This window comes from Heliconius melpomene, chromosome 10, assembly GCF_056956725.1.
Source record: "Heliconius melpomene rosina isolate 202511_hmr_F chromosome 10, ASM5695672v1, whole genome shotgun sequence".
NCBI lineage: Eukaryota > Metazoa > Arthropoda > Insecta > Lepidoptera > Nymphalidae > Heliconius > Heliconius melpomene.
The window spans coordinates 5,360,908-5,374,810 of record NC_140398.1 but is presented as its reverse complement, the minus strand read 5'-3'; the positions used below and the strand labels follow the sequence as shown (position 1 = coordinate 5,374,810).

Sequence of the window (13,903 nt, the reverse complement as noted above, 5' to 3'; positions counted from 1 at the left end):
CATAACAGAAACTTTTCAATAAAAATCGATTCAATTGTTTACTTTTCAATTTAGATACACACTCTATTGAAAATATCTTTGAAAATGTCTAAATATGATATAGAGTGACTATGAACATCGAGTGTTAAGTGATTTTTTATTTTCAATATATAGAATCCTAACTGGAATTTGATCATACATAATATAAAATAATTAATAACGTACATAGGTGCTATGATGACAATATTGTCAGACACACTACTACTCCACCACTATGGAATCTACATAAATTATTAAAGTCATAAAGAAAAATTACCTCCTTCCATGGTATCTTGAAATACAGGTAAAGAAAATGGACCAGAGCCCGCACTGTTGAAGGCTGATATTGTTACTGCATATCTATAATCATAATAAAAATCTGTTATAATAAAAGTATCCCTTTTAGTTGAAAATATAATGTTAAGGATTGTAACAATTTTAACAGAAATTAGACGTCTCAACTGTCACTTAAAAGCACATATATTTGAGACTCTAGGTGTGCGTTCAAATTAGTATACGAATATTGTATTAAATATTTTGCAAACAACTAGCTACTTAAGACTTTAAATTATACCTAAGAATTCAGATATCAAGATCGTTGATACATATATATACAGGTTTGTATGTATGTACAATGTACATACATATATATTATTTACAATTCTCCACCAGATCGTTGCAGCGCACCGATTGCAGTGTGTGATTGTAAAAGCGACGGTTGTGGCTTCGATTCTTACTTGGAAGGTCTCACTAAATTATTTGTATTTCCTCGCCCTGGTAACAAGGCGGTGTTATGTTCCGCCACTCTTGAAAATTGGGCGGTGCATGAGAAACGGAGAGTCATAAAGGTAGGATCCCTGTTATTCCCTGCATATGTGTAGAATACGTAAGATTTCAATTTATGTCTACTGTCTTTAACTTTTTATAGGTAAGCAATATACTCGTACTTACCTAGTATTTTTTAAAAGGCCACTTAACGTCGTCTCTTGTTTTCCCGACTGTTGTGAGACCTTAAGCGTTCTTGTGTCGCTGTCTTCTGAAACTGAAGACAAGGTTATAATATCGAGTCTAAGAAAAATAATATTAGGATGAAAGACGATTTAAAATTTACTAAATAAGTAAATGTAAATAGTTATTTTGAAAATGTATAGGTCCATTTTAACAGAATTGAGTAGAAATCAACGTAACACTAATATCATCGAATAATACAATCATCAAGTGCATTATATTAAAATTTAAAAGTATTTGAAATAAGAGGTTACGAACTTACGTAGTTTTATATATAAAGTCTAGATAAAAAAATAGGAATTAACAAGTTAAATTAAATCAATTAAATTGTCTTTTCTCAGCTCTGAAAAGACTAAGCGTAAGACTAAGTTGGGTTTTCAGACTCGCCACGTAATTTTTGCCGAGAAACTCAATGAAAATATAAAACAAGTTATATCTTACTTGTCCCAACATTCTGCGGCACAGCTTTTATATGATATCCGGTTATGACACCATTGTGATGGTCTTTGGGCGGCGGGAGCCAGGTTATGAAGAGTTCTCCAGGGCTCTCTGTTTGTTCTACTTGGATATTTGTTGGCGGGGAGGACGGAGCTGAAAGACAGAAAGTTTAAGTAAGAATATATAATAATGCCATATAATTAAAGGGAAAATTTAATAGCATAGAAATCTTATGGAAGACGTAGAAACGAATCAGTTTATTCTATTAAATTATATTATGGGCTTTCGTTTCTAAACTAAGCATACCTTCCTCATGTGTAGTAAAATGTATAGGCGCTGTAAACCGACTGACTCCAACCTCGTTACCCGTAGCAACTCGCACAGCGTACGAGGTCGCTGGTCGTAGGTTCTGGAGTTCTATTGTCTGACGTATGTCATTGTCTTTTCTGAAAATTTATAATGTAATGATATATAGTTGGTTTATGATATATTTTCAATAAATTGGGACAGATATCGTGAAACTGATTCTCATGATTATTTATATAAATAGTATTACTAAAATATTTATTTACATAAACACCAATTCTCACCTAGTAATATTAACATTAACAGCGTGCTCCCATCCACTATCGGTATAATGCGCAGGTATATATTGTAAAGCGTAGTTCCTGTGCGCACGCGCATCCCGCCACGACACCGTAGACGTGCGCGAGCGGACGGACTCAACCCGAATATCTGATGGGGGCGTCGGGGGTTCTGGCATGGGAAAAAGAATATTAGTATATGTACCGTAATATCCAGGATAATCAAGCCAGAATAGGGCGAGTATATTAAGTTAATAGAATAAAATTATTGTACATGTGAATATCGAATTTAAATATGATTTCATTTAAAATTCTTAAGCTAATCCTAATAAATTCTGATGACTTTGGTTTTTTACATTGATTTAGGTAAAGATAATAAAATAATAGTAATTTTACCTAAAATAGTAAGAAATATATTGAAGCTGGCTGCCCCATAGGGATTACTTGCTCTACATTGGTAGAAGCCGGCGTCGCTCGCTTCCGAATACTGTATGCTCACAGTACTTTTGAGACCGACTGGGGTTTTAGTCTCGGAATGTTTTGATCTGTAAAGGAAGTGATAGTAAATTTATTATTATTTGTAATTTTAATCAGCAGATTTCGGTTGTCCATGATCTCGGTGTAGTCGGATTTTTTTCATGTAGGTACCTACTGCATTACACAGGGTAGCCTAGACTAGAGTCTAGTTAGTTAAATGATGAGTAGAATTGAGTGCTTTACTCTATTTTTCAGAGACATTGGTTGATGGTCAAAAATCTTACCTATGATTTTGTGAATCTAAAATATTTCCATCATGGGTCCAAGCTATTCGTATTGGGTCGTCGCCCAACGCCCGACACTCCAGTGCAACAGGATGTCCAAGACGAGAAGTTACGTTTGTAGACGTTGTATCAAAATGAACTGGCTCTGGAATTTTTGAATGGTTATTATTTTGTGCACAATAATACTTATTTTTTATGAGAAAATTAACTATGACTAACAACAATATTATCAACTTACTATTAACACTCATCCAAACAGTTTTGCTAAGTGGTGTTCCAACGCCATTTTCCACGTTACAAGAATACAATCCTTCATCTGTTAAAGATACTTCTTCTATTACCAAAGTTCCATTTGGAAGACTTAGTATACCTCCTCCAGCGAGTTCTAAAACAGGCTGCCACGTTCCTAGGAGTGCTGAAAAGTGACTTTCAATGTTAAAAGTCCCACATTAAAATATGAATACATTTACTTATATATAATTTATGTAATCAATGATAGAAACATACCGTCTTTCTTCATCCAATGCACTTGCGGTTGTGGATATCCACTCGCACTGCATGACACTGATCCTTTTCTTCCAAGCAGTAGAGATGAATTTAGAGGTTCTTCTAACCACTTTGGTGCAACTGAAATATTTTTTTATACTCAAGCTTTTCTAGGTTCACGCTGAATCCCACATATAACTTAGGATAAGATGGGGAAATCTAGTGTTAAAGCACTTCATTGGTCCAAAATTAGAGACATTGCTTATTGAGTGGTTAAATTCAACGCCACTCTTTGTCTCGTTACCAGAGGGAGAAAATGATTCATTCGCTCGAGCTGGTATCACACCCTTTACGTTAGGCGATATTGTAACACTGTTTCACATTCTTTCAATACGTTTTAAATACTATTAAATATAGTAAACAAATTTATACAAACTCGTAACTCCACAATACTGAGTAGAGCTAAAACTTTGAGAAGAAAGTTAATGTTTGTATTTCCATTTATAATATACATAAGTGTATATGTCTTTGAAAATAACTTTCGGCTACATGAGAGAATTGTGACAGTATAACTAGGTTAAATAATATACTTTGTCATTTTGTTATAAGATCCTTAAGTAGAAAAGAAGTACAGACTTCATTTTTTGAGTGAATAAAATTATTAATATACTCATTCGATCTAGTGAGGATCGAACGCACATCGCTGGTTCTACAATATTCAATATTAATTATAATAATTATATTAATATCTACTAACTAATTATTATATTAATTAATATTTTATGATTCAAAGTTAGGTATTACATAATTCTTATTCAGCTTCATGTTTTTTTAGTTAGGTTCCCTCTGCCTACCCTGCTGTGTGCGGGATAAAGCGTGAAGGTGATTTAATTATTTAGAAATAAAATTTACCTTTTATATATAATTCAGTAGATTTATTGACTTTGGCCACGTGATTCGATGCTACACATGTATAGGTGCCGCAGTGTTCTAAGGAAACCTTCTTGATGACTAATGCACTAAATAGTTCTGAACTTCTTTCTACTACCTAAAATTTTTAATTTATGAATTATATAGAAAAAAACTTACAGTAAAAAAACTTACAGTTACAGTAAAAAATAGTATAAAAAATAGTTTTATTTTTGTCTGTAATTTTATAAAGCTTCTAAATACAATATCATAAGTATAGATGAATGTAAAATTATTGTCGTCTCGCTGTTTCCATATTTTTTTAGAATTTTTGTCATACTTAGCAGACCAGGGAAAAATGTAAGTATTTAAAATATGGATTTCGTTACTTTTACACAAAATATACAACTACCACACATACAAACCTTGAGTCCGCTAGGGATCCTTTTACTATCCTTCAACCACTCGAAATGTATGGGCAAATCACCACTCCGGACATTACAATAAATATTAACTATTTGGCCTTCCTGCAAATTATTCCCTAACAGCAAGTCCTCTAAAATCGGCGCCTCTATAACTTGTATTTCAAACGCCCTCCTCGCCATTTCTCCGGAGGGTGAGGTCACTATGCATGTGTATACAGCACCATTATCCTCCTTACTGATTTCAGCTATTGTTAGAACACCATGTATATTGACAATGCTACGAGTGCGTCGAAATTTGCGTTTCTGGTGATTTTGACGTTTGTAACGACTTTGGAACAAGTTGTTTGAGTTTATTGTTTTGCCTTTGTGCTCCCAGTCGATTTTACTGTTGGAAATTATATGTGAATTAATTTTGTAATATATTGAAATTTGGGGCCTAGTCACTTTAGTATAAATTCCTGTTTTTAAAGTTAATGCATTAATTGCATTCATATGATACAATTGTATTTGACAGAAATATTAAAAGAAATATAAGTTTTGCTGAAATATAAACCTAAAACCGCAATTTACTACAGCCATGTTAATTAGACATGTCCCAATTGTGCTATAGTAGCGTGAAATCTGAATCTAATTGGATAACCAATTAATACGTAGCCATATATGGTCTTGTATAATATATATATACTGTATATATAAAGATAAAAACAAAAGAAACAGAAGAATCTCCGGTATTATAGCTCTACCATATCCTATTTTACTAACTACTAATATAAGAAATATGAAAGTTTGTACGGATGGATGAATGTTTGTTCCTCTTTCATACGAAACTACTGAGCGAGTTTCTATGAAATTTTAGTAATATAGCACTACATATAATTTATGTTAAAATTTTGGGTCCCTATTAAGAACATAATTTTAACAGTATTGATTGAAAATTAAATCAGCTTTAGGACTTGTGGACTAACTTACTGTCTTTAAGGAAAGTCATAATTAAAATTACATTGGCGTACCTTATTGGATATCCGTAGAAGGGACACCTCAGATTTATAGATTCCCCACTTTGCACTTTAATTGGTGGCAATGATCTGATATACGGAGGTCCTGAAAAATAAAAAGATAACTATCTTTTATATGTTTATATATTTTTTAGATAGGCGTAGGTAGAGAAAATTTTAATGTAATACTTCCTTTTCCGTTTATATTACAATGTGGAAGTTAAAATTGAATTTGTTATTGGAACTCTTACATGAGTAGAGTACAGTAAACAATACGTAGCCGCCATAAAGTAAAGTTTTCTGAATTAAAAGTAAGAAAAATCCTAAAGTAAAATCTGCTCAGCCGTCTGCACTTCTGGACAAGAGTTCCAGGAGAGTGATAGAGAGAGAAAGAAAAAAAATTTAACTTCATCATCCCAATCAGCCGCAATCAGAATTAAGCATTCCTGAATGATTATTTGAAATTACCTAATTTATTCAAGGTAACGCGGCGTAGCGGAATAGTTTTTGACTATAAACGCGATGCTTGTGGGTTCGATTCCCGTTTGGCGGGATGAATTATTGAAATTTTCACATTGTGGTATTTAGATTCCAGTTTAGATTGGAATGCTAAATAACATACATAGTATAATACATACCATAGACATCAAGCCTATTCTCATGGCTGGCCACGTGGTCTCCCTCTTTAGCTGTACAGGAATACAACCCACCGTCTTCCACTCTAACTCGGGTAATGTTTAACTGCGCTACCACTGAGTTATCGGATGTCATTAATTGTCCTAATGCATATCTGTAGAATATAGTAATGTAAATATGATATTATCTTTTCTTTCTTTTTTTATTTTCACTATCCCTCTCTGGTAGACAATGTACGGCGTTGAATTCCGCCACTTAGTCTACCTAATATATCAAAAACTAAAATAGTGATATGTCAGCCTTTCGACGCTTACTGTTGGATATAAATAGGAAAAAAAAATAATTTTACATAATTATACAATTCTTTAGTGGCAATCTCCAGTAGTTTAAATTTGAAAGTTAAATTAAATTTGGTATGTAGGTAGGTAGATCTAAAATCCTAAGGAAGCGGCAAAAAACAATATTTTCCATTCCGTTCTTATTAAGACACTTCTGTTTCCCATTTTCCGTCGAATTCTTGCGTATCTAGTGGCAGAAATTAACGCCGCGTTTTGTATCGTTGCCAGAGCAAGCAAACGTTTATATCCTCGAGTGGGAATCAAACCCACAACCTGTCGCGTTTAGAGTCGCACGCTTGTGCCCCTGCGCCACGACTGGCCTCAACACTAATATTAATTTAAAAAAATATATAACAGTTTCAAATTTTTTTTTATAAAATTAACACTCATAATGTAATATGAACGAAAACTTCGTAATATGTTGAAGTTTCATAAAAGTATTAATGCGGAAACAGAATTTTAAAAAATTAAACGATACTTATTTTTAATTTTTTAAGCTTGTTCCTAAAAAACTGCGGTAGTGGTAAAAGTCCGTGAATCTCTTCATTATGTTCAAAATCAACATAATCTCGTGAACTGTGTGCTTTTATATAAGTACATTTTATTCATATTATAAAGTAAGTTTTGATTTTAATATATTTTACATATATTCTTCAAAGTGAGTTTCGCGTTTACTCTACGGGGTATGCTGTACTAGTAACGGGTTCAAATACATTATATAATTTGTAAAGTAAAGCTAACATGTAAATGCAATTCAATAGTTATTTAATATTTTACAACTTTTTTTTCGAAAACGAATAAAAAATTAAACGAAGCGGTGTTTAAATCCGCGCCTTTTGGAAACTATCCAAGCGATCTGACCACTAAGCCATATGTTTTCATTTCCATTCCATTCATTAGTGGTCAGAGCTCTTGGACGGTTTCCAAGGACAGCGGGTTCGAATCCCGCTATGTTCAAATTGTATACGTTTTCTAAAACAGTAATTTTCCTTCCTAAGTTTGGAATAATATAGTATTTTTTTAAAAAAATGATAGTAAATAGTTTTTTCCATCTGTCGTTTATACGCGAACTAATCTAGCGCGTAAAGGAGAGTCTTCATACAAGTGTTTCGAAATTGGTTTTGAACTCAACACGACGTGTTGTGATTGTAAGTTGAAAGTATCGACACTTTTGATTAGTTTTTCTGTCAATTTTAACTAATATCGGAACTAAGATGTTTATTTGAAATAAAAGTATAATTGCAGGGTAGGCAGAGGGAACCTGGGGTCCGTTCCCCACGCACCGTCTTATTTTCGTTACTTTGTATGTGGTGGAACTAAACGCCGCTAAATAATTAAAATAAGCAAAATGTACTTTTAAGCAAGAAAATCACATCTACACAGTACAAACAAAGGGGTACGAGTAATTTAGAATTCGAACCCGGGAACACCGCTCTCGTAACGCCACCAAATTTCACTTTATGCTGTATAACATTTGTTCGTACATTGTGTTTGTGAAAGAGCTATTCAATAGTTGAGAGGATTGAATTTTGATTCAACGAGCTGTATGTACCATGCGCTTATACTCATGTTGGATTTGTATGAAACTTATGTACATATATATGCATATTTCTTTATATATTTACAATATTTTTAAAACTCGACGATGACAAAGGGGTGTTATAAGTTTGACGTGTCTGTCTATGTGTGTGTATGAGTCATCGTAGCTCCCAAATGATGTACTGATTTTGGGGTCTGAACTAAGGTAATTTAATGGAAAATATATACAAATGTTTGAAGATTATCAGATGCAAAGAGGAGAAAGGAGTGTCTCAGCACTAAGGTCTCTACCTATCCGTCTATACGAAGGATAAAGTAAGATAAAAATAAAGTATATAATTACCTAGGATCAGTGTTACTGGACACAGTAACGCCGTCCCGCTCCCATACAAACTGTGGTGGCCGGTCCCCGGTAGCAGCACACTGCATGCTAATCTAAAAAGTTTATGAGATTTCAACATGAAGGTATCGAAAATATTTTAACAGTTTTAAATATTATTACACATATAGAAAAAAAAATCTTTTACAGAAAACGTACAAAAATGTTGTTCTTCGGTAATCGTTCAACTAGCACTAACACTAGCGTTCTAGTAACTTCAATGTTGGATGGTTTCGAAGACACGTGGGTTCAAATCCCGTTGCGTTATTTTTTTATAATAAAGTATTCAAAATTGTGTAAAACAAATTACACTAGGACTAGAGGCTCCCGTTCGGCTTCGCCCGCTTGAACTATACGAATATTTATTTAATATTTTTTAAATGTTTTAGGGAAAATTATTTTACGATAAATGGTATATGTTGCTCTTCAACTATCTCTATGTTTCAACGGACAAAAAGAAAGACAGACAGGCAGATAAAAAATATATGTTTGTGCTTTAGTATCGTATTCTAATTTAAAATCACAGATAGTATAATAAAAAAATGAAATTTAAATCTTTTGAGAATTTATTTTGTTTTCATTAGATCGGGGACTCGAAATCCTCTGGACAAGAAAAAAAAATAATATTAGAAAAACAAGAAAAAAATAATATAACGTTAATATAATATTAATAATAACATATGACACAAAATCTAAATTATACCTAATGAGATTCTAAATTCTTAATACTTACATCTCCACCAGGAGTGACTGTTCTTTCTGTAAAATGCTGAGTTATAATGACGCGATTTTCATTTAACCCTCTCCGTATTCTTTTTCGTCTGTCTAGACCTGGAAAAAGAAAAAAAAACTGTTTGTAAATATACATATTATGTTTTAAGTACAATTTTCTCTTGATTAGTTAATCTAGAAATTCTAGAATTATATATTTTTGTTTCTTTCTTTCTAAAAGTAAACTTTTTAAACGTATAACAAGAAATGTAAAAAAAAGTAAGCGAATAGACGGTTGGGTCACATTATATTTTTAAAAGCTTTTATTTAACTTGCAATGTATGTATGTGGGTTCGGGTGAAATCTTAGAGCTCAGTCTTGAAGTAGATATCTTCAACCGATTGAGCTGAAATTTTGTATACACGTTTACTTTGGATGACAATGCACGATAAAATATGTGACGTCACTCTAAATGTAATATGGCGGACCAGGCAAGATGGCGGAATTGTTATTTTTAATGTACTTCTACAATATGGGTATCAAATGAAAGGCCTCGTTGAGAGCAACTCGAAAAATAATGTGATGTCACTCTAAATCCCATAAGGAGGATATTGAAGATAGCCGAGTATCTATTTGGTCTACTTCTACAATATAAATATTAAATGAAATGGGTCGTTGACCGTAACTCTAAAAATAATATGACGTTATACTAAATCCAATATGGCGGAACATCTAAGATGGCGGAATAGTTATTATTTATGCACTTCTGCAATATGGGTATCAAATGAAAGATCTTGCCGAGAACAATTAGAAAAATAATGTGACATCACTTGAAATCCAATAGAATTGATACGATTCAAGTTTTTTGTGCTTTCATATAATGAAAGGTATGTTCGTACGATTGAGCTGAAATTTTGTATACACGTTTGGTTTGAATGACAATGCACGATATGGTTTGTGACTTCATTCTAAATACAATATGGCGGACCATCCAGGATGGCGGAATAGTTATATTTCATGAACTTCTATAATATGGGTATCAAATGAAAGGGCTTATTAAGAGTAACTGGAAAAATAGTGTAACGTCATTCTAAATCCAATATGGCGGACCATCCAAAGTAACAGAATAGTTATTTTTGATGCACTTGTACATTACGGATATCAAATGAAAGAACTTCTTGAGAGCAACTTGAAAAATGATGTGACGTCATTCTAAATCTAATAAGGCGGACCATCCAAGATGGCGAACTAGTTATATTTAATGCACTTCTATAATATAGGTATCAAATGAAAGGGCTTCTTGAGAGCAACGTGGGAAATAATGTGACGTCATTCTAAATCCAATATGGGGGACCATCCAAGATGAACGAATAGTTATTATTTTTGCAATTCTGCAATATGGATATGAAATGAAAGGGCTCATTAAGAGCAACTCGAAAAATAATCTAACATCATTCTAAATCCAATATGGCGGACCATCCAAGATAGCCAAATAGTTAATTTTAGTCTACTTCTACAATATGGATATCTATTGAAAGGGCTCGTTGAGAGTAATTCGAAAAATGTGACGTTTTTCTAAATCCAATATGGCGGAACATCTAAGATGGCGGAATAGTTATTATTTATGCACATCTGCAATACGGGTATCAAATGAAAGGGCTTGCCGAGAATAATTAGAAAAATAATATGACATCTAGTGTGAGAAACCTTCTTCCTCCTGGCATTAATCCCGGCTATTGCCAGGGTCTGCCTTCATACTACCTACTCCACTTTGCGCGGTCTTTTGCGTCCTCGGTGGTTAGACCATTGGCTCTCATATCCGGCATCACGACATCCAACTAGCGCTTCCTTGGGAGTCCAGGAGGTCTCACTCCAGGAACTGATATAGCAAGGCACATGCATCCGACATAGTTCTTAGACCGGCGCGTAACGAGGCCAATCCATCTCTTGGAGCTTATCCGCTACGTCACGGACCCCAAGACTATCTCGAACGAATGTGTTGCGTATGCGGTTAGACCGCGTTACGCCGCACATCCACCTCAGCATCTTCATTTCCGTGACGTGAAGCTCCTGAGTGTGCCGAGATAGTGCTGGCCAACATTCTCTGCCGTATAAAAGAACCGGTCGTATGATGCTCTTGTATATCACTCCCTTGAACTTGGCGGTTTCCTTCGGTCGCAGACCACACCAGTGACCTCCCGCCATTTGGCCCAGGCAGCACTGATCCGGCCATGGACATCGTAATCGATGCCTCCAAACTCGTGCATAACGGATCCAAGGTACCTGAACTTTTCTGAGTTAACGGCGGGCTCAGGACCTATAAGGATCGTGCTCGAGTCCGGGGTCCCGCAGGCCATGTACTCGGTCTTCGACACATTTAGTTTAAGACCGCCGTTCTCAAGCGTACCCTTCCAGAGGTTCACTTTACGCTCCAGCGTCAGTCGGTTCTCGTCAATGAGTGCTATGTCGATGTGAGCCGAGACAATATCGAGCACTACATTGAATAAGAACGGACTAAGAGCCGAGCCCTGGTGAACCACTGTAATCGGGAAGGGTCTAGTGTCGCCAACAGCATTCCTAACCATAGAATCGTGGTACATGTCTCTAGTGTGCGAAACCTAGCCAGTGGTAACTAAAAAGTAAAAAATAAATTATAAGCAAAAAATAATTTTTAGAAAAAGCTTTTATTTAAACGCTCTAAAAAGAAGAAAATAAAATTTGTCTTTTAAATTTTAACTATCAACTCATAACCTCATTGTACACAATTTATATGATTATAAAAGCTTGTCGCGTTAATCAATATTTAATTAAATTGAAACTTTAAAAATTGAAACTTATCAGATTTTATATAATTAAACTAGCGGGCGCGCGCAGCTTCGCTTGCGTATTTAGGGGTGAATTCTAATATACCATAAAACATGTGTTCAATTAAATACTTTTAATAGTCTGAATTTCAAATTTTATAAAAATTGCTCCCGATTTAAAAAAAAATCTATACATGCTTTCAACCCCTTATTTGCACCCTTAGGGGAAGAATTTTAGAAAACCATGAAACATGTGTTCAATTAAATACTTTTAAGAGTCTGAATTTCAAATTGTATAAGAATCGGTGCCGATTTAATTTTTTTTTCCATACAAACTTTCAACTCCCGATTTGCACCCTTAGAAGGAGAATTCTTGAAAACGATGAAACATGTATTCAATTAAATACTTTTAAAAATCTAAATTTCAAATTTTATAAGAATCGGTGCCGATTTAAATTTTTTTCCATACAAACTTTCAACCCCTATATCACCCCTTTAGGGTTAAAATTTTTCAAAATCCCTTCTTAGTGGATGACCAGATTACAAAAGTAAACATCTGTCCAAATGTCACGTTTCTACGCACAGCGGTTACGGCTGTGCGTGCGTCTTACCTCAGTCAGTGAGGACAAGTCCTTTTATATATATAGATTAGTACTAGTTTATATACACAAGTAAATCGCGCGACAAGCTTTTATGATCATATAAATTGTGTACAATGAGGTTATGAGTTGATAGTTAAAATTTAAAAGACAAATTTTATTTTCTTCTTTTTAGAGCGTTTAAATAAAAGCTTTTTCTAAAAATTATTTTTTGCTTATAATTTATTTACTTGTAATGATTGACAATTAGGGGTTGAAATTAACTTTAGGCATATCTATCCACTGAGATATAATTATACGGCGCATATTACTATCCCCACAGAGGCAGACCGGTAGACACCTACGCTTCTGTAGATGAGATATATTGAACTTCCATATTGTGTGCATGTTTCTTTTCTTTCAGCTTCATGCTGTATCCCACATATAGTAAGATAGGCAGAAGGAACTTAGTGTTAATACACTCCGTTCCCCAGTTTCCGTCCAATTTCCAAAACATGGCTTGTTAAGAGGCGTAATACAACGCCGTGCATTATATACAACAGCAAGGAAATTAAAATCATTCAAATATATTCATTTCACCCTTACTTTGATATGTAATATTATGCGCTATATACAGAAGTGTAGAACGGAGTGTATTAACACTAAGTTCCTTCTGCCTATCTTACTATATGTGGGATACAGCATGAAGCTGAAAGAAAAGAAACATGCACACAATATGGAAGTTCAATATATCTCATCTACAGAAGCGTAGGTGTCTACCGGTCTGCCTCTGTGGGGATAGTAAGTAATATGCGCCGTACAATTATATCTCAATGGATAGATATGCCTAAATTGAATGTTATTAAGCTTAATGTTATTAAATACAATTAAGCACTAATTGACATCTATGAGTAATACTGTAATTACCACTGTAATTTCGTGTTACCCCGCATATAGCTGGTGAGGCCAGTCTTGGCGCTGGGGCACAAAGTGTGACTGTAAATGCAACTGGCTGTGGGTTCGACCCCACTCGATTTTTTTAAATTTATATTTTTGTTTCTTCGCTCTGGTGACAAGGCAAAGCGCGGCGAAGAGCTCCGTCACTCAACACGCTGATGAGATGTTGGCTGAAAGTGGGAAATGCAGTACTTAACACTTGGTTCCTTACTACGTCAACCACTTTCATCACAATTTTTGAGACATTGAGTGACGAGAGACGTGTTGAGTGTTGGAATTCAACAACGCACTTTGTCTTGTTACCGGAGCCAGGTAATGAATAAAATTCATTTCGCTT

General features: G+C 34.4%; 1 protein-coding gene across 1 annotated transcript in view; it reads right to left on the bottom strand.

Moving 5' to 3' along the window:
• The window catches only part of LOC146535270 (cell adhesion molecule Dscam1-like), a 120,439-nt gene that overhangs the window by 9,054 nt on the left and 97,482 nt on the right, over window positions 1-13,903 (bottom strand). The window contains exons 9-23 of the mRNA XM_085191926.1: window positions 9,250-9,347; window positions 8,481-8,572; window positions 6,263-6,414; window positions 5,640-5,730; window positions 4,630-5,014; window positions 4,208-4,343; window positions 3,317-3,436; window positions 3,048-3,224; window positions 2,810-2,954; window positions 2,445-2,593; window positions 2,055-2,220; window positions 1,771-1,910; window positions 1,468-1,617; window positions 970-1,060; window positions 296-378 (exon numbers count right to left, since the gene is read on the bottom strand). Coding sequence (XP_085048052.1) covers window positions 296-378; window positions 970-1,060; window positions 1,468-1,617; window positions 1,771-1,910; window positions 2,055-2,220; window positions 2,445-2,593; window positions 2,810-2,954; window positions 3,048-3,224; window positions 3,317-3,436; window positions 4,208-4,343; window positions 4,630-5,014; window positions 5,640-5,730; window positions 6,263-6,414; window positions 8,481-8,572; window positions 9,250-9,347 — 2,175 coding nt within the window. The remainder of the gene's footprint in view (window positions 1-295; window positions 379-969; window positions 1,061-1,467; window positions 1,618-1,770; window positions 1,911-2,054; window positions 2,221-2,444; window positions 2,594-2,809; window positions 2,955-3,047; window positions 3,225-3,316; window positions 3,437-4,207; window positions 4,344-4,629; window positions 5,015-5,639; window positions 5,731-6,262; window positions 6,415-8,480; window positions 8,573-9,249; window positions 9,348-13,903) is intronic.